This window comes from Leptopilina heterotoma, unplaced genomic scaffold, assembly GCF_015476425.1.
Source record: "Leptopilina heterotoma isolate Lh14 unplaced genomic scaffold, ASM1547642v1 Lhet_27, whole genome shotgun sequence".
In the NCBI taxonomy this organism is placed as follows: domain Eukaryota; kingdom Metazoa; phylum Arthropoda; class Insecta; order Hymenoptera; family Figitidae; genus Leptopilina; species Leptopilina heterotoma.
The window spans coordinates 758,772-783,892 of record NW_025110978.1 but is presented as its reverse complement, the minus strand read 5'-3'; the positions used below and the strand labels follow the sequence as shown (position 1 = coordinate 783,892).

The following is a 25,121-nucleotide window of genomic DNA, read 5'->3' as shown; positions in this document are numbered from 1 at the left end:
AATGTTAAAAAAATTATTTCACGAAATTTATTTTCTTTCTAATTAAAAATCATTAAAATTTAGTAGAATTCATGTAGAAATTCTATAGAATCGTTCTAGTGAAATTCTATAGAATATTAACTAGAATTCATATAGAATGATTCTAGTGAAATTCTATAGAACTTTTTCAGCTGGGAGGAAAGCTACGATTTTACTAAAGTTTCTTTTGAAAAAGCAAAAAAAAAAAAAAGGAAAAAAGATTGTGAAAAACCGCAACTAGACATAAAATTTGCTCCCTATACCGTTACGAACACGAATTAAAACGGTGTCGGAAATCTGACACCAAAGTTCAGCCTAATGCTGCTTATATCGCGATTATCGTCATCATTCTGAAAATTGTCATTATCATTATCATCATCATCATCATCGTCGTCGTCGTTGTAGTCATCAGTCTAACACACATGTTCGTATATATATAAATTCCAGGTATATATATGTATAATAAATACAAGAAGAGGTCAGAGCAAAGGAGGAAGATTAGAGGATACGGTGGAATGAAGAAAGGGTCAAAAGTGAAGATAAGTCGGTAGGACGAGAAGGGGGTCAGAAAACAAGGAAAAATTTCTGTTGAGTATCGGAGGACCTCGCTACCATGGGTTCAGGTTCAATGAAGTCGTAAAGCTGCGGGAACTTGAGCCCACCCGTGGAATCGTCGATTATTGCATGAGAGGAGGGCCATTAAGTTTAATGTATCCTCTTGGCAGTCGACTACCGATTTCCATAAGTCCACGATGTTAGATTCTCTTTGCTCCGTTAGTTAGTGTTTTCTCTATTTTTTTTCTTTGCTTTTTCTCTAATGTCTTTTCTTTCTTAATTTCTTAATTCTTAATTTTTCTTTAAATTTTAGCTCTTTCGATCCTTTTGCTTTTCTTTAAGTATAAATGTGAAGATTTTAAGAATTTGAAATTCAATAACTTTTAAGAATTTTATTAATAAACCATGAAGATGATTAAAGGAAACAAATTTTGCACGAGAAATATTTAACAGAAAAAAATTATTGAAGCAAAAAAAATTCTGAAAGAAACAAATTTTGCTGGAAGAAAATTTTACAAGGAAAATATACGAGTGAATAAATTTTACAAGAAACTTATTTTATAGGAAGAAAATTTTACAAGAAAAACATACAAGTGAACAAATTTTACACAATAAAAATTTTTCAAGAAAAAGTTGTACAATTGAAAAAATTTTAAAAGAAATAAAATTTTACAAGAAAAAATTAGGAGTCGACAACTGAAATATGAGGAATTTATCTCCTAAGACAACAATATAACAAGAATGTGCGTTCCTCTCGTGGAAAGCGAGGAAAAAAAAATGACTTCTATTATCAAGACTCGTGAATCTCTTCATCCAGTCATATTTGAAGTGTATGGAGAAATGAAAATAATAATCCTTTAGACGCGCTGGAAGCAGTAACTATATACTTAAATAAATCTCGAATCAGTCAATAAACTTGGGGGAAAAAATTGCAGAAAGATCCTGAGACAGTGGTTTGCCACTTTCTTTATCAAAAAAACCTTCTGGTCATTCTCTTATCAGAATCAAAAGAGAGAGAGAGAGAGAGAGAAAATAGAAAGAAAGAATAAACGAAATTACCACCTTATGAAAAAGAGATAAGCATCACTTCCCCAAGGAAGTGAATAAATTGCCGCTATGGAATCCAATTTTACGAGCATGTATTTACACATAATGTCTGCGCAAGAAAGATGCGTATATGAAATAAAACAAAAAGTGGATAAAAAAAAATTATTTTTTTGAAAAAATGAGAAAAATATCAAAAAGAGGGAAATATAAAGTGGAATTTAAAAAAGTTTCCACTTTTTTAAATTCCCCTTTATATTTCAGTTCCAGTTCAGTTTCAGTTCCAGTTTTTATTTTCCTGTTTTTATTTTTTAGTGAAACTGAAGAAGGTGAATAGGAAAATTACGGGAAAAATGCGAAAGTAAAAATAGAAAAGAGAAATTAAAGACGCAAAATTAGAAAATCAAAAAAAGAGAAATTATAAAAGGAAAAATAAGTATAAAATAGGAAAGGAAAAAGAACAAAAAAAATTTAAAAAGTAATGAATTGAAAATCAAAACTATACAAAAGGATAAAAAAAGTGAAAGAAAAAGAAAAAAAGACAAGACAGAAAAAATTAAGAAAGAAAAATTTAGAAGGCATAAAAATAGAAAAAATGAAACAAAAATAAGAATTGAAAATTGAAAGAAATTAAAAACGTGAAAATCAAAAACAAAATTAATAAACGGGAAATAGGAAAAAAAAGCAAAAAAAAAATTAAGTAACCAAAAATAAAAAAGCCAAATTTAGAAAGATAAACTAAAAATGCGTAAATAGGAAAACAAAAGAGCGAAATTATTACAAAGAAATCAAAAATTCAACAATAGAAACGCGAAATTATAGAATCAAAAATAAATATAGCAACAATAAAAAAATGTAAAACAAAAAAATCAAAATTAAAAAATTTGAAAAGAAAATTGAAAACGAAAATTTGAAAGAAACATAAAAAATAAAAACAGTAAAAGTAGAAAGCAAAAATGCAAAAAGGAAATAAAAAAAGAAATAAAAAATCACATGACAATAGAAATTAAAAGAAAAACCGCTGCCAAGTTAAAAGATGAATTCAGAATTTATTGTGTTCATTTTATAAACACTTTCCTTCCCCATGGAGATTTTCTTCGATTAATTTACTTTATTTTTTTTATTACATTCATTTTATAAAATATTCATTTTTGAATAAATTTTCCAAAGTTTTTGATTTTTAAAATAACAATAATTTCGTATTTCTGATCGAATCAGGTAAAAAAATAGTTGAATCAAAGCGATTTTTAAAGTTCTACAAGTTATTCATAAGTCTTTAAAAGTTTTTTTTACACTTTTAAAACCAAATTTCAAAAATAAGACTTTTTTTACAATTTTTGGTTTTTAAAATGCTAATAATTTCGTAATTTCTAATCGAATTCGTTTCAAGAATAAGTCAATCGAAGCGTTTTTTAATGCTCTACAAGTTGGTTATGCGACTTTTAAAGTTACTCCTACAGTTTTTAATAAAATTTAAAAAAAAGTCTTATTTTACAAAATTTTAGATTTTTAAAAGTTTAATATCTCCGGTTAATATGGACGAAAAAATGTTCAATAAAAAAACTCTACAAAATTAGAAAAAAAACATTTATAGGTGTGTGTCCTAACATTTTTTTTTAAGTTATGAGCAAAAAACGTTTTTTTTTTTGCAAAATTAAAAATCCAAAAAAAGTACACTGTGAAAACGATTTATTTGATTCAAACATATTTTGTTTAAATCAAACTTAAAATATCTTTGCAATACAGTAAAAAATATTTAAGTTTAATTGAAACATATTTGTTGGTACATTTAAAGAAATAATATATTCATTTCAAACATAAATTATGGTTGATTTTAAATTATTTATAATCAACTTTTAAGTTTGAATTAAAGATAAAATTTTTTAAACATATTTTTTGTTTAAATCAAAATAGAAAATATATTTAAATTAAACATAATTATTCAAACAAATAATATTTTTGAATCAAAGCTGTAGAAATTTTCTATATATTGGGATTGAGTTTACAAACTAATTTCAATTAAATAAAATCACTTAAAATTATTTTTCTATTTGAATTAAGTATTATGTTTTCTCAGTGTGTAGTTAAACTTTATTAATCTATTTCAAAGTACTCTCATTTTATGTCCGCATGTTATGTAATTTAAAAAAAATTCATCCCTAAAGCTCTTCATAATCTCGAAATATTTATGAAATGTCAAAAAATCGAATTTAAAAAATTTTGGTATTACAATACTTTCTCATGAGAAACAAAAATGGAAAAATAGGAAACGTAAAAATAAGAATTAAAAAATACAAGTTTTATGAAAAGTGAGATTCAGTTTTCCGTAAATAGAAGAAACGATTCGAATTATTCTTCAAAGCCGTAGAAGATCTAGTTCAAAATGTAGCAAAAAAGAAGGAAAAGAAAAGAAAAATAATGAGTACAAAGGTTCCGAAGGATTTAAAGTGTGATTGTTCTAAGTGTAAAATACTAATTTTACAGAGGAAAAAAAAACAAAGGAGTGAATAACACTTGACTGTAGGGAGGGGGGGGGGATTATCAGCATTATAATGGAAAGCTTAGGGGGAAATACACAGTAAATGTAAAATCTTAAGTTCCTCGAGATGTTTTACAGATATCTAAAGGACCTTGTAGAAACATATACAAAGCTAAACGACCTCTTATACGATTTTATTCTTCACTCCCAGGACTTTAAAATTCTCACTATAATTCTCAAAGGGAAGTTCTCATTTTTCTTGCGTCTCTTTTCTCCTTTACTCTCTCGAGACACTCAACGAAAATATCCTGCGAGAGTAAAGAGAAGAGAGAAAGAGGAATAACCAATAAGAAAACCGTGTCTAATATCCATTCCTCCGGAAAATAAGGAGATATTAATTTTTTTGCATTTAAGCAAATTGAATACGTTTAATGTTTCCACGTTGCAGTTTAGAATAACTCTGTTGAGCATTTCAGCGAGAATTTCCTCCGGCTACAATAGAGAAGAGGACAAGAAAGTCAGCATCATACATTATTTAACCTAAGTAATTACTTTCTTTAGACCATTACCTACCGCCCCGAGGTTGCCTCTAATAATGACTCATCGAAGGGCAGTTCCTTTTTGAGCAAAAAAGAACGAAAAAAGTATGAAAAAAACAACAAAAGGGAAAATACGAATATATATAGAGGGAAAAGAAGTCGGGGAGAAAACGGTGGATAGAAATGAATATACATAGAGGAAATAAAATTTTAGAGAAACAATGAGAAAAGAGAGAAAGAAAATGAAATAGGAGATGAAGAAAAAAGAAAGGACGACGAAATGAAACGGAAAAATTAAATAAAAAAAAATGCAAAAAGAATATAGAAGAAAACATTTTTATGTATTTTATTTATTTAGAATTAAACAGTTTAAAGTAAATCCAGACAATTTTTAATTTTTGTCTGCTATATTGAATTCATCATTTTAAATTTTCAAAAACTAATGCCAGATTCGTAGTCAGCGACCTCAAAAACTCCCAAATAACGAATTTCAATCCAATTCAATTTATTAATCCATTCGAAATTAATAATAGGTATAATTTTTTTAAGAGATTAAATTATTTTCAGAAATAATAAAATTCTTTATACTCTCTAAATCTGAATCAGTGAAATTCCACTGAAAATCAGTGAAATTTGACTGAGAATCAGTGACTCTATTCTCGCGATTTGAATCAGTGGAATTTCACTGAAAATCAGTTAAAAATAACTGAAATTTCAGTCATTTTCCACTGATTCGACAATTAAAAAACTACTGAACATTTCTGTCACACATATTGAAATTTTCAGTAGTTTTTTAATTGGCCAATCAGTGAAAAATGACTGAAATTTCAATCATTTTTAACTGATCTTCAGTGAAATTTCACTGATTCAAATCGCGAGAATAGAGTCACTGATTCTCAGTCAAATTTCACTGATTCAGTTTTAGAGAGTAGGAATCGAATTATTTTTATAAATAATAAAACTCATTGCAGAATTTCAATTATATTTTGTACAATTTTAATCGAATTCCTCAAAAAATATAATTATTCTTAAGAATTTTATTAAAATTCGTCAAAAAAATTCAATTATTTAAAAATTTGTTTATAAAACTCTTTATGAGAATTCAACTTTCAGAAAACATTTAATTAGTCCGTAAATTATTTATTTTCGTATTTGAATAATTTAATTTGCGTAGAATTTTTTGATAAAAATTTATTTAAGGAGTGTAACACCACTTTAGAGGCAGAATACGAGACAATATTTTTGATGATTTATTTTGAGAAAATGAAAAATGGAATAGGATTTCTTTTTAGAGGGTTTATTAAATACATACTGAAGTGTATAAAAAAAATTTTCTTTCTAAATTATATAACAAAATTTTTTAAATTATATAACAAAATGGCGGCGGTTAATTTCATATTCAAAACCGACTATTTTTTATAGCCGGAAAAGTTTTTTTAAAAGTTTAAGTTCTGGAACAAAAAACAAAGGAAATTTATAAACTATACACTATAAACTTTTGAAGTACACATGAATTTTTTAATTGGATGTAAACTTTATTTTTCATAATCAATTTACTGTTTGTTTTTTTTGCAAAAAATCGATTGTTTTACTCAAAAAGTGCACAATTTAAAAAAAAATTGATATAAAAAAATCCCATATATACTTCTAAAGTTTATATTATATAGATCATAAAATTTCTTTGTTTTCTGTTCCATGACTTGAAATTTCAAAAAAATTGTTCGGCCCTTTTGGTCATAAAAAAATAGTCGATTTTGAATATGAAATTTATAGCCGCAATTTTATTTGTTATAAAATTTTAAATAAAAAAATTTGTTTTTCTACACTTCAATATGTATTTAACAAACCCTCCAAAAAGAAATCCTATTACTTTTTTCATTTTCCCAAAACAAATCATCAAAAATTGATCTCTATTTCTGCCTCTAGAGTAGTGTTACACCTTAAAAATGAATTTTCAGTTAAAATTAAAAATATTATATGTTATGATTATTTTTATTTTACAATTAATTCAAAATTGTAATGACAGATAAAAATCATCAGAACTTTTTTTACTTCTTTTCATTAAAAGACTAAAATCTTGTTAAATATTATGTTCTGTCAAATTGAAATTATGCAGATTTCTATTCTTTACTTCTAAACAAAATTAGAAAATTGTTAAACAACTGTGATTAAGAAATAGAAAATTTATTTATTTTGCATTATTTTTGTTTCTGAATCACAATTTTTTCAACAAAATTATTATTTTGTTTTAGAAAAAGAAGAAAAATATTTGCACAATTTTTATTTTTAGTCTTATTTTTGGAACTGGATTTTCCACAGGAATTAAGACATTCAAAAATTTCAAATTCAAAACTTTTTTAAATTAAACAACTTATCAAAGTATTGTTATAAAACATGAAGATATCGATTGCTCCGAGTCGAAGACTCGGAGTGATTGATTTCTTCATGTTTTCAAATAATTAAAGATGACCAAGTAATAAAAATCATTATTTTATATTATAAGAATATTCTTACTGTAACTTCATCAAAATTATTTTCATCATTTTAATTCAATTATTGTTTTCTAGAATTTAAATTATTTTTTATGAAAATAATTGAATTCCTCAAAGAAATTTATTATTCATGAAAATAACTGAATTTCTGTGAAATTTTTATTATTTATGAAAATAATTAAATGTTTGCATAGAATTTTATTAAAGTTTTTTTTAAATAATTGGATTTTTTTGGGGAATAAAATAGTAGATAATAAAAATAATTGAAATTAGAAAATTTTTTGTAAATCATTGAAATTTTGCTAAGAATTTTATTAAAATTTTTAAAAATAATTGAATTTTGGAGGAGAATTTTATTATTTATAAAGACAATTGAAAATTTGTTTAGAAGTTTATTAAAATTTTTTTAAATAATTGTGTTTCGGAGAAGAATTTGATTATTTAAAAATAAGTAATTAAAATTCTTCTGCAAATTCATTATTTTTAATAATCAATTAAATTTATACCTATATTAAAAAATTTTACTAATTTCAGATGTATTTTAATTATGAAAATTTTTTATTATTTTATATCATAAGAATATTGTTACTGTAACTTAATCAAAATTATTTTCATCATTTTAATTAAATTATTATTTTCTAGAAATTTAAATTATTTTTTATGAAAATAATAGAATTCCTTAAAAAAAATTTATTATTCATGAAAATAACTGATTTCCTGTGAAATTTTTATTATTTATAAAAATAATTAAATGTTTGCATAGAATTTTAATATAGTTTTTTTAAATGATTGAATTCTTTTTAGGGTAATTTTATTAAAATAGTAGATATTGAAAATAATTGAAATTAGAAAAATTTTTGAAAAAATGAATTTTAGAGAAGAATTTTATTATTTATAAAAATAATTTTTATTTTGACGAGAATTTAAAAAAAAATTTCAACATAATTGAAATTTTGCCAACAATTTTATTAAAATTTTTGAATGTAATTGAATTTTGGATTATTTTTTTTCATTATTTTTAATAATCAATTAAATTTATACCTATATTTAAAAATTTAACTAATTTCAGATGAATTTTAATTATGAAAATTTTTCATTTTTTTATATCATGAAATTTTTATTATTTATGAAAATAATTAAATGTTTGCATAGAATTTTATTTTAGTTTTTTTTTAATAATGGAATTCTTTTTGGGAAATTTTATTAAAATAGTACCTAGATATTGAAAATAATTGAAATAAGAAAAATTTTTGAAAATAATTGAAATTAAGACAAGAATTTTTTTGGCATTTATATAAATAATTGAACTTTGATGAAGAATTTTGTTATTTATAAAGATAATTGGGATTTTTACGAGGTTTTTTTTTTAAAATTTTGAACATAGTTGAATTTTATTTTTCTTTGAAAATAATTGAATTTTTGCAATTATTTGTAATTTCTCCAAAATTGAATTTTTTTAGTGTTCTCAACAAAAATTTAAATTAGAAAATTTTTAAATTCCATTATTTTTAAAATTGCTAATTTTATTTTAAAAAAGGGCAAGAAGAAGTTAGCCGCGCGCTTCAGCGCACGAATTGTTCCTAGTTGACTATTAAAATCATTATAGCATGAATTTTTAGAAATAATTAAATTTTGAGAAGGTTTCAAATTAAAATCTTTGAAAATTCGAATTTTTCATTCTTTTAACTATAACAATTTTGTAGAATTAATTTTTTTTAAAAAGTTGAATTCAATTTTTCTTGAAATTATTCGAAATTTTTTTGTAATAATATTCTTATAAGTTGTTGAATTTCAAAAAAGTTTGAATTTGAAATTTTTGAAAACCTTAATTTGTATGGAAAAATAATGATTAAATATTTATTTAAAAATAGAAATTATTGATGTTTTGAATTTTGATGAATAATTTTAAAATTAATGAAATTTGTAAATAAAAATAACAGAAAATTTTCTATTATATTTTAAATGATAAATAATCATTTTTAGAGTGAATCAGAATATTCTTTAGGGTCGTGATTAAAATTTTATTCGGAAATCAGGGAAAAACAAAATTAAATTGTTTTGGCAATCCTGATATTCTTCTAAATTGAGAAGGAAAATACTTTTCCCTACGATAGAGTTGGTGAAATAATTACAAAAAAAGGGACTATAGGGGAGTAAAGAATGTCTTCCGGCGGAGGTTGGGCAGGCCAAGAAGCAGCAGCAGAAGAAGAAGAAGAAGAAGAAGAAGAGGAAAAAAAGGGATTGGAATTCAAGTTGGAGATTACTAATTAAATCGTGTTGTCTCTGCACGTTTCCTTCTTATACTGTAATGCTTTTGCAATATAGAGTCTTGCTATGCTCTATCAGGTTAATTCCGCTAGGGGATTAGAATCGAGAAGTAAAATGAAAGAAGAAAACTCACGTTGCACTCTGGTGGTATTAGGCCTATATCTTCTGTGTTCGCGATCCCAAGATTCCGGATGTCTTCTCCATTCCTCGTCGGATGCGAGTCCTGTTCCTCCGACGCCACCACCTGCGAGACCCTGGAGACCTTGTAGTGTTTGAAGAGCCTGTAAATTGGGGCTCAAAGGTCTGCTCTTCAATGAAGGCACTGGTACATATTGTGCCCCCTCACCGACATAAACCACCTGTAAAAGAAATAACATCTCACTTGATAAATTATATTCATGCAAATAACTATTGTTGTGCTAAATAATGCATATTCTCTTCCATACAAAAATTCGGAGAAGTTTTCTGTCAATTTGTAACTTTCAGTAAATTTACAATAATATTATTTATTGTAAATATTATTAATTAGGTATATACTAGCAATAATTTGATTTCTCGCTCACTTTTTTTTTAAAAATAAAATTAGCAATTTTAAAAATAATTGAACGTAAAAATGTTTAATTCAAAATTTTTTTTATAAAAATAAAATACGAATTGGAATATTAAGTTTTAATATTATTATAATTATAATAATCTTATATCAGAATATATGATTAAAGCGACATAGCGAATTCAGGGGAAAGTCAAGAATTTTTAATGGAAAAAATTAAATTCTTAAAAGTCATAAGAAAACTCTGAATTATTGTGTCTTTTTTGTTTGACTCATAAACTATAAAGTTACCACGAATTCTAATACAAAAACCTTCAATTTTTTCAATTTAAATTCAATTTAATAAATAATTTAAAATAAATATTTCAAAATTAATTCAATTTTATGAGAGTTGCCTTTACAATTTTCATAAGTAAATCAAGTTCGAACGGTTTCAATTTGAAATTTTATAAAATTTCAATGTTGAATGAATTTAATTAGAAATTTTAATGAACTTAGATTTTTGAAAAAATTTAATAATTCAAAATCTTCTAAAATTAGTTAAATTTGTCAATACATATTTAACCCGTTGACTGTCGCTGACGCATATATATATGCGCAAAACAAAACTGGCCAAAAGTGTTTCATGACGCATATATGCGCAACTTAAAAAAAGTGATTAAAAACTTCTTAAATGTTCCTGAAACCGTTTACTCGGGGGTTTTCGAGGTCGCTGATTACGAATATGACGTTCGTTTTCCAAAATTCAAAATGGCGGATCCAATATGGCGGACAACAAAATAAAAAATTGATCAGATTGACTTGAAACGTAGTACTCGTGGGTTTTTAGGGTCGCTGATTTCGAATCTGACATCAGTTTTTCGAAATTTAAAATGGCGGATCCAAGATGGCGGAATTTTTCCAAAATTCGTCGAATTTGCTTGAAACTTGTTACTCGGGGGTTTTAAGGGTCGCTGATTACGAATCTAATATTAGTTTTCCAAAATTCAAAATGGCGGATCCAATATGGCGGACAACGAGATAAAAAATTGATCACATTGGCTTGAAACTGAATACTCAGGGGTTATTAGGGTCGCTGATTACGAATCTGTCATTATTTTTCTAGGGTATTTATCGAAATTCGATTTCACCAAAAATTATCATACTGATGTCATATTAACCAGTTTTAAACAAATTCAATAAATTTTAAAAAATTTTCCGCCATATTGAACCAGATATTTTGAATTTTGAAAAACTGATTTCAGATTCGTAATCAGCGACCCTAAAAACCCCCGAATATTCAGTTTCAAGCTATTATAAATAATTTTTTATTTTGTCGTCCGCCATATTGGATCCGCCATTTTGAATTTTAGAAAACTAATGTTAGATTCGTAATCAGCGACCCTTAAAACCCCCGAGTAACAAGTTTCAAGCAAATTCGACGAATTTTGAAAAAATTTCCGCCATCTTGGATCCGCCATTTTGAATTTCTAAAAACTGATGTCAGATTCGTAATCAGCGACCCCAGAAACCTTAGGGTACCAAGTTTCATAAAAATCCATTAAAATTTTTTTCAACACACTTTTGGCCCAAACAGTGGAAATCTCGTTGACAGCCAAGGGGTTAATTAATTATTAAAAATAATTCATTTATAGAAGAATTTTAGTTAAAAACACTAAAAAATTTTGAATTTTAAAGAAGTTACATATGATTGCAGAAATTCAATTATTTTCAAAAGTAATACAATTTTTATCACAAAATTCAATTATGTTCAAAATTCACAAAAATATCTCCACAAAATACCAATTATAATAATCTCTTTAAATTAAAAACTTCTTTAGAATTCAATTAATTTTAAAAAATTTTAATAAAATTCGTGTCAAAATTTCAATTATTTTAAAGAATTTCCCTCATTTCAGTTCTTTTAATATCTACTATTTAATATAATTTTCCAAAAGAATTCAATTATTTAAACAAAATTGTAATAAAAGTTTTAATGAATAAAAGTTTTAAAGTCTTAAGGGGTTACACCACTTTGACCCGTTCAAAACATAAGCTTTTTCAACAATTTTTATTGAAGAATAGAAATTTTTTTAGGAAAATTAAATTACAGTAGGGTATTGTACTACTCTTGAACTACAAAAAAATATATATAAATTTTTTTTTTTTTTTTAAATTGTCGGTTTGACAGATGATATGTTAAAGTGCTTTAAAAATGTATCGCCATACGGTGGACACTATAACTCGGTCCAGAATTAAGCTAGACCAAAAAGTAAAAATGCTTTATTTTCTGTAGCTCAAAATCTAGCGAAATACGTATCCGTTTTAAAAAAAATTTATTTTTCGCAAAATGGCATCGATTTGAAGGAAAAAATCCGTATTTTTGCCTAAATTTCATAATTTAAAGTTGTCTAGAAAATTTAAATATTAATATTTCGAAAAATCCGTACGTATTTCGCTAGATAATTATATCACAAACAAAATAAAAAAAGAATTAAGAGAATCGATTGAAAATTGTGGCAGCTAGAGTGTCCACCGATTTTTAAAATACAGTTTTGAGAAAAACGAGTTTAAAGTTTTCATTACAATGTAAACGTTAGCGCGCGACCCTGCTTGAACAGTTCGAAAATTGTCTTTTTATTTAAGATATCGATATATAACTAATGACATATCATTTTGGTGTCCACAAAGAGTCTTTTAAGCAAAAAAAATTTTTTTCAATTTTTTGAAAATTTCAAAGTGGTGTAACCCCTTAAATGAAGTTTCTCAAAAGAATTTAAATATATTCAGAGAATTGAAAAAAATAGTTTTGATAAATTCAATTATTTCGAAAAATTAAAAAAAAATTCTTTGAAAAATTCTATTATATTTAAAAAAAATGTTGACAAAATTCTTTACAAGATTTAGTCAATAAAATTGCAATTTTAATCAAATTTTCCTATACAATTCAATTATTTTTAATACAATTCTTCTTAAGAATTCAATTATTTTAAAAAATTGAAATAAAGTTCTTCGCAAGAAATCAATTATTTTCATAAATAATAAAAATATTCTCGAGAATTCAATTATTTAAAAAAATGTTGATAAAATACTTTATATAAATTTGAAAAACTATAATAAAATTGATCATAGAATACAATTATTTTCGTAAAATATAACATTCTTCCTAGGAATACAATAACAAAAATCTTTGTAAAAATCTTCGAAACAATTCAATTAATTTCGTAAAAAAAAAAAATTCTTCGAAGAAAATCAATTAATTTTAAAAATTTTTAATAAAATTCTTCCCAAGAATTCAATTCTTTCAAAAAATTAATATTTTTTTTATTTAAAAAAATTTTTTTTAATTCTTCGTCAGATTTCAATTGTTTAATAATAATTTAATTTAATTAATTTAATAATAATTTAAATACGAAGATTATTATAGTTAATTATTATGTTTAATTAATAATAATTAATAGTTATACCTACATAATATAATTAAATAATAATTAATAATGGAATAAATTAATTAATAACAATTGCTTTATAATAAACAACAACATAGCAACCATTTCCTGGTATAAATTAAATAAGAAATTAAATAAGATAAATATAATTAAAAATAAAGTAAAAATATACTTAAATGAGAAATCCTGGAGAGAAATAAAAAATTTTCAAAGTCAAAATTTTAACAGAGTTGCATTAAGAATATCTGGAGGAGAAATTAATTGGAAGAAGAAAAAAATAAAGAATACTATTGTAAACGTATCTTGAGAACAAGGAGAGTAATGACTCCTCTCCGTGTATGTATACCGCCTTATGAGATATCATTTATCGTAGGATATGCAAGCCCATCCATAATTGCTCCTATTGATCCAATATCTGTATCTGTATCACACTGCAATTGTTACCGAGAGAGACAGAAAGAAAGAGAGAGGGACAGAGAGATAAACATCTAATAGCATCAATTGAAAGTTTCATAATTTCATTTCCGCAATTCTTTTTCTTTTTTTTTAGCACTGAAAGAATGCGATTATTTGACTTTTTCATTTCTGTTTCCTTTACTTGAGAAATATCTGGTCATTGAGAAAACGAATAAACTTTAAGTGAAAAAATCCATTTTTTATATGATAATAAGAAGTCTATTTTCATTTAAAACTATAAATTTAGAACTTAAAATCATACGTTGTGTTGGATACTAGTCAAGAAGTATAGGTGTCTCGTAGTATGAGAGATGAGTGTGTGTGTGTATTATTTGGGGAAAGATAAGACAGTCTCGTTATAGCTATGTAACTAAGAGCATCACATTTTATATTAAAATAAACTATTTAACTTTGCTAATGAAATCAACTAAAGTTGTCTTAATTTCACTTCATCAAGCATCCATGATGCAACACGTTGAAAATTGGAAATTTTTTTCAGCTTTGAAAAGCTGAAACTCAGTTAAAAATTATTCTAATATCGTAAATACGGTTTCAGTTGAAAGTGGGCTGAAAGTAATATTTATTTTTTACGCAGAAAAAAAATAATAGTTTTTTTAAAAAACTAAAGAATCGAAAAGGTGCGAAAAAGAATAATGATACAAAAACAATAAGAATAAATTTAGAAAATAGTAATAAATAGTACATTGTACAACTAGTGGCGAAAAATCATTCTTTCACCACGAGTTGTGCACTACGTTTTCTCCAACGCCTTGCGAGGAAAGGTTTCTTCGTGAGTTTCGTATAATTTTAATTTAACGTCTGCTTATGTTTAATATAATAAAAGGCGAATGTTTTGAGTGGGGAAGAAGTTAGATACAAAATAAATCTCGGTCAAAGAACAAGAAAAAAGAATAAATTCATGATTTACTTTCGCCACGCTCTTCAGAGCAGTTGAGAAAAGTTCTACTTTCGCCACAATTTTCTACCAAGAAAAGTACTCCTTTCAGAGCAAGTGTTGGAGAAATTATTTTTTATTAATATTGAGGGGGTTGGATGCTGTATAATAAAAAGTGGAGATTCGAAAAAATTGTAAAAACCCATGATGGGTGTGAAGTAAAATAGTAATGAGATAAAAATAGTTAATAATAATGATAATAACAATGGTAAAAATAAAAATCGGAGTAACATTGTAAAAGGCAGTTCATGAGCTTTGGCATTCGTGCGAATCGGAAGAGAAGAGGATGAGGTCGAAGTACCAGGCGAAGTAGCCTCTCATTTACTTTCTCAGACCCTGACCTCTCCCACGTTAACCACTCGGCCTAACCCAAGGCGGGCCGGATTGTCGAGCCGTTGCGTTTGCTTCGAGAGATGGAAAAGTTCATCAGCGCGGGAGAGTAGACGCACTAATGGAACAGTGAAAAGTGGCAAAGGAGGGGGGAGAATGTGTTTTACACAATTGGAACTTTTACACGCAATACTCGTCAATCTGCAGCTTTTTTTCATTTCATATTTTTTCTTCTTTTCTTTTCTATTTATTTTTCCTCTTCTTGTTGCTATTCTTCTTCTTTATTTTCTTGTTTTTATTGTGCTCTTATTATTGTTGTTTGTCTATTTCTTAATTATTTTCATCTTGTTGTTTATATTCTTTATTTTTTTCTTATTCTTTTTCTTCTTCTTCTTCTTTTACTAGTTGTTTTTCTTCTTTTTGCTCATATTGTTCTTTTTCTTGTTGTCTTTTTTCTTTGTTTTATTATTCTTCTCTTCGTTATTGTTTTTCTTCTTGTTGCCTATATTCTTCTTTTTCTTGTCATTATTCTCTTCCTTGTTGTTGGTCTTTTTGTTTTTCTTTATTTTTTCTTATTGTTATTGTTCTTATTTTTGTTGTTCTCTTCGTTGTTGTTTTTCTTCTTGTTGCCTATATTCTTCTTATGTTTGTTGTTACTTTTTTTTCATTTCTTCTTTATCTTCTTGTTGTTATTCTTCTTTTTCTTGTTGTTGGTCTTTTTTGTCTTTCTTATTTTTTGTTATTCTTCTCTTCGTTATTGTTTTTCTTCTTGTTGCCTATATTCTCCTTTTTCTTGTCACTATTCTTTTCCTTGTTGTTGGTCTTTTTGTGTTTCTGCATTTTTCCTTATTTTGTTTATTGCTCTTATTTTTGTTATTCTTCTCTTCATTATTGTTTTTCTTCTTTTTGTATATATTCTTCCTTTTCTCAACTATCTTCCTGTTATTGTTTTTATTCTTCATTTTCTTGTTCTTCTCTTCTTTAATGTTTTTCTTCTTGTTTCCAACATTCTTCTTTTTCTTGTTGTTAATCTTCTTTTTCTTATTGTTAGTCTGTTTGTTTTTCTTCTCTTCGTTATTGTTCTTCTTATTGTTGCCTATATTTTTTAATTAATTTCTAGTAAAATTTCTGTTGTTTATTCTTCGATTTATTAATTTTTCTTTTTCTTGTTAATAGTGTTAATAGTAAATATTCTTCTTTTTGCTTGATGTTTATTATTTTCTTGCTGTCCCTTTTAATATTCTTGTTCTTCTGGTTCTCCTTTTACTAGTTTCTTATTTTTTTTAAAGAGGGACCGCAAAAAGTGCCCGTTTTTTGTACATCGACAATTATCACAAAACGTAAGTAAAAAAATTCGGCCAAAAATCTTCTTAATCTGCGTGAAAATTGTAGTTGATCATAATTCTTGGTTTTTATTTAAGGGTAGCCAAACTCCTAATTCAACCCTCTAAATATTTACAAATTATGAAATTCATACCACCATAAATTCAACAAAAATAATTAATTATCAACGGTAAAACTGATAAATAACTAAAATAAAAAATCCATTTTATAAAAAAACAATCTCAATTACCTTAAGATCCTCAAAATGCTTTTCAACCCCCAAAAAACTACCCCTATTTGAAAAATTGACCAAAATAAACACAAAAAAAATTATTACTCTCCAAAATCTTCATCAAAATTATAAATAAAATTAATTAACTAGTGAGACTTAATTTCCTTGCTAATGTAGATTAATCCACCCTTCAAAAACTACCCCTAATTAAAAAAATTTACCACATTACACATTTAAAAAATTATTACTCCGCAAAATCTTCACGAAAATTATAAATAAAATCAACTAACTAGTCAGACTTTAATTCCAGGCTAGAGTTAATCAATCAACCCCAAAAAACTACCCCTTATTGAAAATTTTATTATATTCCACATTTAAAAAATTAATACTCCGCAAAATCTTGACGAAAATTATAAATAAAATCAACTGATCAGCCAGACTTTTATTCCATGGTAGAATTAATCAATCAACCCCCAAAAACTACCCCTAATTGAAATTTTACCATAATACACATTTAAAAAATTATTAATGCGCAAAATCTTGACGAAAATTAAGAATAAAATCAACTAACTAGCCAGAATTTAATTCCATGCTATAGAAGATTAATCAACCCCCCAAAAACTACCCCTAATTGAAATTTTATCATATAACACATTTAAAAAATTATTAATGCGCAAAATCTTCACTAAAATTATAAATAAAATCAACTGACAAGCCAGACTTTAATTCCATTGTAGAATTAAGCAATAAACCCCCAAAAACTACCCCTAATTGAAAATTTTACCATATTACACATTTAAAAAATTATTAATGCGCAAAATCTTCACGAAAATTAAGAATAGAATCAACTAACTAGCCAGACTTAATTTACTTGCTAAAGTATATTAATTAACCCCTTAAAAACTACCCTTAATTAAAAAATTTACCATATTACACATTTAAAAAAATTTTACTTCTCAAAATCTTCACAAAAATTATAAATAAAATCAACTGGAAAGCCAGACTTTAATTCTATGGTAGAATTAATCAATCATCCTCTAAAAACTACCCCTAATTGAAATTTAACCATTTTACACATTAAGAAAAATTTTACTCTTCAAAATCTTCACGAAAATTATAAATAAAATTAACTAACTAGCCAGACTTTAATTCCATGTTAGAGTTAATCAATCAACCCCAAAAAACTACCCCTTATTAAAAATTTTACCATATCACACATTTAAAAACTTTTTCCTCCGCAAAATGTTCACAAAAATTATGAATAAAATCAACTAACTAGCCTGACTTGATTTACTTGCTAAAGTAGATTAATCAGCCCCTCAAAAACTACCCCTAATTAAATAATTCACCATATTACACATTTAAAAAATTTCTTTTACACAAAATCTTCACGAAAATTATAAATAGAATCAAGTAACTAGCCAGACTTTAATTCCCTGCTAGAGTTAATCAATCAACCCCAAAAAACTACCCCTTATTAAAAATTCTACCATATTACACATTTAGAAACTTTTTACTCCGCAAAATCTTCACGAAAATTATGAATAAAATCAACTAACTAGCCTGACTTGATTTACTTGCTAAAGTGAATTAATCAACCCCCCAAAAACTACCCCTAATTGAAATTTTACCATATTACACATTTAAAAAATTTTACTCCGCAAAATCTTCACATTTAAAAAATAATTACTCTGAAAAATATTCACTAGTTAGTCGATAAAATTTATAATTTTTGTGAAAAGATTGATGAGTAATGATTTTTTAAATGTGTAATATGGTAAAATTTCAATTAGTGGTAGTTTTTGGAGGGTTGATTAATCTACTTTAGCAAGTAATTTAAGTCTGGCGAATTAGTTGATTTTCTTTATAATTCTCGTGAAGATTTTGCGGAGTAAAATTTTTTTAAATGTGTAATATGGTAAATTTTTTAATTAGGGGTAGTTTTTAAAGAGTTGCTTAATCTACTTTTCCAAGTTAATTAAGTATGGCTAGTTATAGATTTTATTTATGATATTCGTGAAGATTTAGCGGAATAAAGATTTTTATATGTGTAATATGGTAAAATTTTCAATTAGGGGTAGTTTCTGGGGGTTGATTGATTAACTGTAGCATGGAATTAAAGTCTGGCTAGTTAGTTGATTTTATTTATAATTTTGGTAAAGATTTTGCGGAGTAATAATTTTTTTAATATGTATTGTGGTATTTTTTTCAATTAGGGGTAGTTTTTAAGGGGTGGATTTATCTACTTTAGCAAGAAAATTAAGTCTCACTAGTTAATTGATTTTATTTATATTTTTGATGAAGATTTTGGAAAGTAATAATTTTTTTTTGTTTATTTTGGTCAATTTATCAATTAGGGGTAGTTTTTGGGGGTTGATTGATCTTCTATAGCATGGAATTAAATTCTGGCTAGTTAGTTGATTTTATTTATTATTTTTGTGAAGATTTTACGGAGTAAAATTTTTTTAAATGTGTAATATGGTAAAATTTTCAATTAGGGGTAGTTTTTGGATGTTGATTAATTAACTGTAGCATGGAATTAAAGTTTGGCTAGTTAGTTGATTTTATTCCTAATTTTCGTGAAGATCTTGCGCAGTAATAATTTTTAAAATGTGTAATATGGTAAAATTTCAATTAAGGGTAGTTTTTGGGGGTTGATTGATTAATTGTACCATGGAATTAAAGTCTGGCTGATCAGTTGATTTTATTTATAATTTTCGTCAAGATTTTGCGCAGTAATAGTTTTTTTAATGTGTTATATGGTAAAATTTCAATTAGGGGTAGTTTTTGGGGGTTGATTGATTAATTCTACCATGGAATAAAAGTCTGGCTAGTTAGTTGATTTTATTTATAATTTTTGTTAAGATTTTGCGAAGTAAAAATTTTTTAAATGTATAATATAGTAAAATTTTCAATTAGGGGTAGTTTTTGGGGGTTGATTGATTAATTCTACCATGGAATTAAAGTCTTGCTGGTTAGTTGATTTTATTTATAATTTTCGTCAAGATTTTGCGGAGTAATAATTTTTTAAATGTGGAATATAATAAAATTTTTAATAAGGGGTAGTTTTTTGGGGTTGATTGATTAACTCTAGCATGGAATTAAAGTCTGACTAGTTAGTTGATTTTATTTATAATTTTCGTGAAGATTTTGCGGAGTAATAATTTTTTTGTGTTTATTTTGGTCAATTTTTCAAATAGGGGTAGTTTTTTGGGGGTTGAAAAGCATTTTGAGGATGTTTAGGTAATTTAGAATGTTTTTTTATGAAATGGATTTTTTATTTTCGTTATTTATCAGTTTTACCGTTAATAATTAATTATTTTTGTTGAATTTATGGTGGTATGAATTTCATAATTTGTCAATTTTTAGAGGGTTGAATTACGAGTTTGGCTACCCTTAAATAAAAACCAAAAATTATGATCAACTACAATTTTCACGCAGATTAAGAAGATTTTTGGTCGAATTTTTTTACTTACGTTTTGTGATAATTGTCGATGTACAAAAAACGGGCAAAAAACAGGCATTTTTTGCGGTTCCTCTTTATTGTTCTTTTTGATTTATATTTAGTTTCTTCCCAGTGTCTATTGTTTCTTTTTGTTTTAATTTTACATTTCTTCTCGGTTTTTTTAAAATTTTGTTTGCTTGTTCAGTTGTATTTCTTGATATTCTTCTTATTGTTTTTTTCTTCATTTTTTTAATTATTTTCTAGTTCTCTTTCTTCCTCTTCTTCTGACGGTTTTGTTTCAACTCTTTTTGTTTATAATTTCATTTCTTTTTGTTTTATTCCTCTCTTACTTGTTCTTAATAATTTTTTTCGTAATATTCTATTTCCTTTTTTTGTTCCTTTTCATTACTGTCATCGTTACTATTCTTTTTTCAAGATTATCTTCTTTTTTTCATTTTTCTTCTTAAGATTCAGTTTATTCTTTTTGGTCTTCTTGCTTTTTTTTGTTTTTATTAATAATTGTTTCCTTTTTTCCTGTTGCCATTATTGTTTTTATTCTTGTTCTTTTTTTTCTCTTGTTATTGTTGCTCTTATTCTTGTTTCTGTTTATCTTTTTTTCTTTTTATTATTGTTTTCCAGTTTATTGTTTTTTTTCTTTTCATTGCTTTTTTTCTTATTTTTGTTCTTCTTTTTTATTCTTGTTTGTTTTTCTTCTGTTGTTAATGTTGTTCTTATCCTTGTTCCAGTTTTTCGCCTTATTATTGTTTCCTTTTTTCTTGTTTTCCTTTTTTCATCTTGTGATTCTAACTTTTGTTCCTGTTTTACCTTTTTTAAAAGAACAAGGACAGACTCCTTAATTTTAAAATCTGTCAATCTTCTTCTTTCTTGCTATTATTTTTCTTTTTATTTTTCTGTTCCTCCTCTTTCTTTTAGGAAAATAAAAGAAAATAAAGGAGAAGAAGAAAAACATTGTAATAACAAAAAAAAATGCCAAGAAAAGTGAAGACACTCTCACTGAAAGTGAAAAAGACATCAAGTAAAAGTGAAAAATACCCGAGACAAGCAAGCAAGCAAGCAAGGAAAAAAAATAATAAATAAATTCATCACAATTGACAAAAAAAGAAAACCAGTCTCATCCAACAAAATACACTTATGTATGTGGGAAGTTTTGAAGTTAAACAAAAAGAAAAACGTCCTCAGGAACATGGTTACACAGAGGAAGAGAAAAAAAAGCAAGTGCATGACTCGCACGAGACTAACGATTTACGAGTTCATTCTCTACTGAAGTCAATGAATAAATGGTCCAGGAGACGGAAGAGAATAGCGTACATTCGTCAACGTTATTCTCTTCGCAGAAGGAGAAATTCTCAGCACGTGGTTGTCAAGTTCAGGTGTCTATAAAAACCCGTGAACATACTCGACACACGCGCAATGAAGAAACATGTTTTTATCTTCTTTTTTCCCCCTCTACATATATGTATGTATGTGTCCGCATTTGCGTGCGTGCGTGTGTGTATGTGCCAAGAAACTCCCTTGGGGGTTGTTCTTTTCACTTTGATCCTCCACATGGATAAGAAGGGAAAAGTAATTCTCTAGAATATGGTTTTCAAAGTCTCTTCCGCATGCCAACTCCACCAAGAAGAAATCGCTTTCTTTCTCCTAATTCGCACATTAAAATGCCTGTGGGTGGTTCGTACATACACGCGTCGTTCTTGTTGTACACCCACTTGTTGAATTCATAGCAAAAAACCGGGATGAGAACTGTTAGATTTTCTATACTTTGTTGTGTGTAGGCCTCTCCCTTTTGCCACAGCTACAAACAGCTACCACTTTCTTAATCATGTAAATAGTAGCGGTAATATACAATGGCGCCCCTAGAAATGTGAGCGCACGGTTACAGTTGTTGCGAGCAGGAATATAAAGGATAAATCGAGGGGTGAGGGGGGGAGGATATATAGATGCTGAATGTTGATAATAATGAAACGGTGCGCACACGCTTTTCAAGTTTCTCTCTATATACATATATATGTATAGTCTCTCGTCTCTTGAACACGCGTCTAACAACATAGAACGACTATAATCTGCTCGCGGTTAGACATGATAAAATTCCTGATTCCTGCAATGATTACAATTCGTAAGATTCCATAGTACAAAACAGCATCTGTTCTCGGAAGCGGGCGCGCGCGCTCGAGCTAGCGCATCCTCCATATAGATGAAGAAAGATAGACAGTTCTTGACGCTTCGGGGAGAATATTAATTCTATTTTCTTCCACTTCAGGAGGCCATTTGTTCAACGAAAAGAAAATTCCCAACGCTTTTTTTTGAAAGAGAGAAGAGATAAATTTTAAATTAGCTTCACGGCACAGCGTGTACAAGAAATTTTATTCTATTTTTGAGAAAGTGAAGAATAATTATTATAATTATTTTATTTCTACAACTGAAGAAAAATTTTACAGGATTGACACAGGTCAGGCAATTCGGGGAAAAGTCAAAGAAAGTAGAATTTTTCAGGAAAAGTCAGGGATTTTTATTAAAATAAGTAATGGAAGAAATTAAATTTTTAGAATTTATAAGAAAATTCTAAATTTTTGGAGTCTTTTTTGTTTGCCTCATAAACTATGAAATTACCAAGAATTATAAATTATAATACAAAACCTACAATTTTTTGTATTTCTATAACAATAATTACTTTTTAAATAATTTAATTCTTGAAGAACTATCATGAAATTATTATTTATAAACTATTTAATGAATAATTTTACTTAAGAATTTCAAAAGAGTTGCGTTTACAATCTTCATAAATAACTGGACTTCAAAGGTTTCAATTTGAAATTTTAAGAACAACTGATTCCAGAAATTTAATTATTTTCAAAGATGATAAACTTCTTCGCATAAATTCAATTATGTTAAAAAATTTTTTTAAATTCTCGTCAAAACTTCAATTATATATTTATAAATAATAAAATTCTTATCCAAAATTCAATTATTTTCAAAAAATTTAAAATTCTTGTCAAAATTTCAATTATATTAAAAAATTTTCCTCATTTCAAATATTTCTAATATCTACTATTTTATTCTAATTTTCCAAAAGAATTCAATTATTTAAACAAAATTTTAATAAAAGTTTCATAGGAATTCAATTACTTACCAATATTTCATAAATTTCTTTGAACCAATTCAATTGTTTTTAATTTTTTAATGAAGTTTCTCAAAAGAATTCAAATATATTCAGAGAATTGAAAAAAATAGTTCTGATAAATTCAATTATTTCGAAAAATTTTAATAAAATTCTTTTAAAAATTCTATTATTTAAAAAAATGTTGACAAAATTCTTTACAAGATTTAGTTAATAAAATTGCAATTTTAATAAAATTTTCCTATACAATTTAAATTATTTTTATTGCAATTATTTTTAAGAATTCAATTATTTTAAAAAATTGAAATAAAGTTTTTCGCAAGAAATCAATTATTTTCATAAATAATAAAAATTTTCTCGAGAATTTAATTATTTTAAAAAATTGTGATAAAATGCTTTACCTAAATTTGAAAAATAAATATAATAAATAACTTCAAAACTTTTTAGTTTGAAATTTTATAAAATTTCAATTTTGAAATTCTTCTCCGAAATACAATTAGGTATTTTCAAAAATTTTAATAAAATTCTTAACAAATTTTCAATTGCCTTTATAAATAATAAAATTCTTCTCCGAAATTCAATTATTTTCAAAAATTTTAATAAAATTCTTGTCAAAATTTCAATTGTGTTGAAATTTTTTTTTTAAATTCTCGCCAAAATAAAAATTATTTTTATAAATATTAAAATTTTTCTCTAAAATTTATTCTTTTTCAAAAATTGTAATAAAATTCTTAGCAAAATTTCAATTATTTTCAAAAATTTTTCTCATTTCAATGATTTTCAATATCTACTATTTTCTCTCATAATTTAATTCAGTTAAAAATCGTAGTTTCAACTGACAATCAGTGACTGACTTTTTGCTTCTGAATCAGTTGAAAATAACTGATTTTCAGCGATAAAATAACTGAATCAGTCAAAAAAAAAAAAAAAAAAAATTTACTGAATCATTAGTTATTTTTAAGTGATTTAAATTTAAAGAGTTTATAATTATCCAAATCAATTTAATTATTTAAAAAAAATGTTAATAAAATTCTACGTAAACATTTAATTATTTTCATAAATAATAAAAAACTCTTTGCATAATTTCAATTATTTTTAATACACTTTTAATCGAATTCCTCGATAAATGTAATTATTCTTAAAAATTTTATTAAAATTCGTCAAATGAATTTATTTATTTAAAAATTTGTTGATAAAATGCTTTATGAGAATTAAATTTTTACGAAACATTCAATCATCCAATAAATTATTTATTTTTGTATTTAAGTAATTGAATTCTCGTAGAATTTTCTGATAAAAATTGTTTTAAAAATGAATTTCAGTTAAAATTTTAGAGAATAATTGAATATTAAAAGCATTATATCATGAATTTTAAGAAATAATTAAATTTTTTTAAGAAGGTTTCTAATTAAATTCTTTGAAAATCTGAATTTTTATACTTTTAACTAACAATTCTGTAGGTAAAATTAATTTTTTTGAAAAGTTTAGTGGAAATTTTATTAAAAATTATTTTATGTTTTTATTTTCTAATATATAAATTTAAGTGAAGAACTTCCAAATAATTGAAATTTCGTAAAATTAAATTGTATACAAATAAATTTGAAATTTCTTAAAGAACTTTTTCAAAAAATGTTAAAAATAATTAATTCAAAAAAGAATTTTAGTTTAAAATTCTGGAAAATCATTTTTAGAGTGAATCAGAATATTCTTTATGGTCAGTGTTAGAGCCGAATTTGAAAAATTAAATAAATTAATTTAATAATATCAAATTTTTAAAGAAACTTTAACTAAACGTGTCCTTCGGACAAAATAATTTGTAAAGGGTAGTGGATTCTTCCCTCTACTTGGTTATTGGTTCAACCAAGGGGTGA

At 25.7% G+C, this 25,121-nt stretch overlaps 1 protein-coding gene across 4 annotated transcripts in view; it reads right to left on the bottom strand.

Moving 5' to 3' along the window:
- The window catches only part of LOC122503789, a 338,227-nt gene that overhangs the window by 31,347 nt on the left and 281,759 nt on the right, over positions 1–25,121 (bottom strand). For all 4 annotated transcript variants that reach the window (XM_043614481.1, XM_043614482.1, XM_043614479.1 and 1 more), the window contains one exon: positions 9,529–9,754. In XM_043614481.1, coding sequence (XP_043470416.1) covers positions 9,529–9,754 — 226 coding nt within the window. The remainder of the gene's footprint in view (positions 1–9,528; positions 9,755–25,121) is intronic.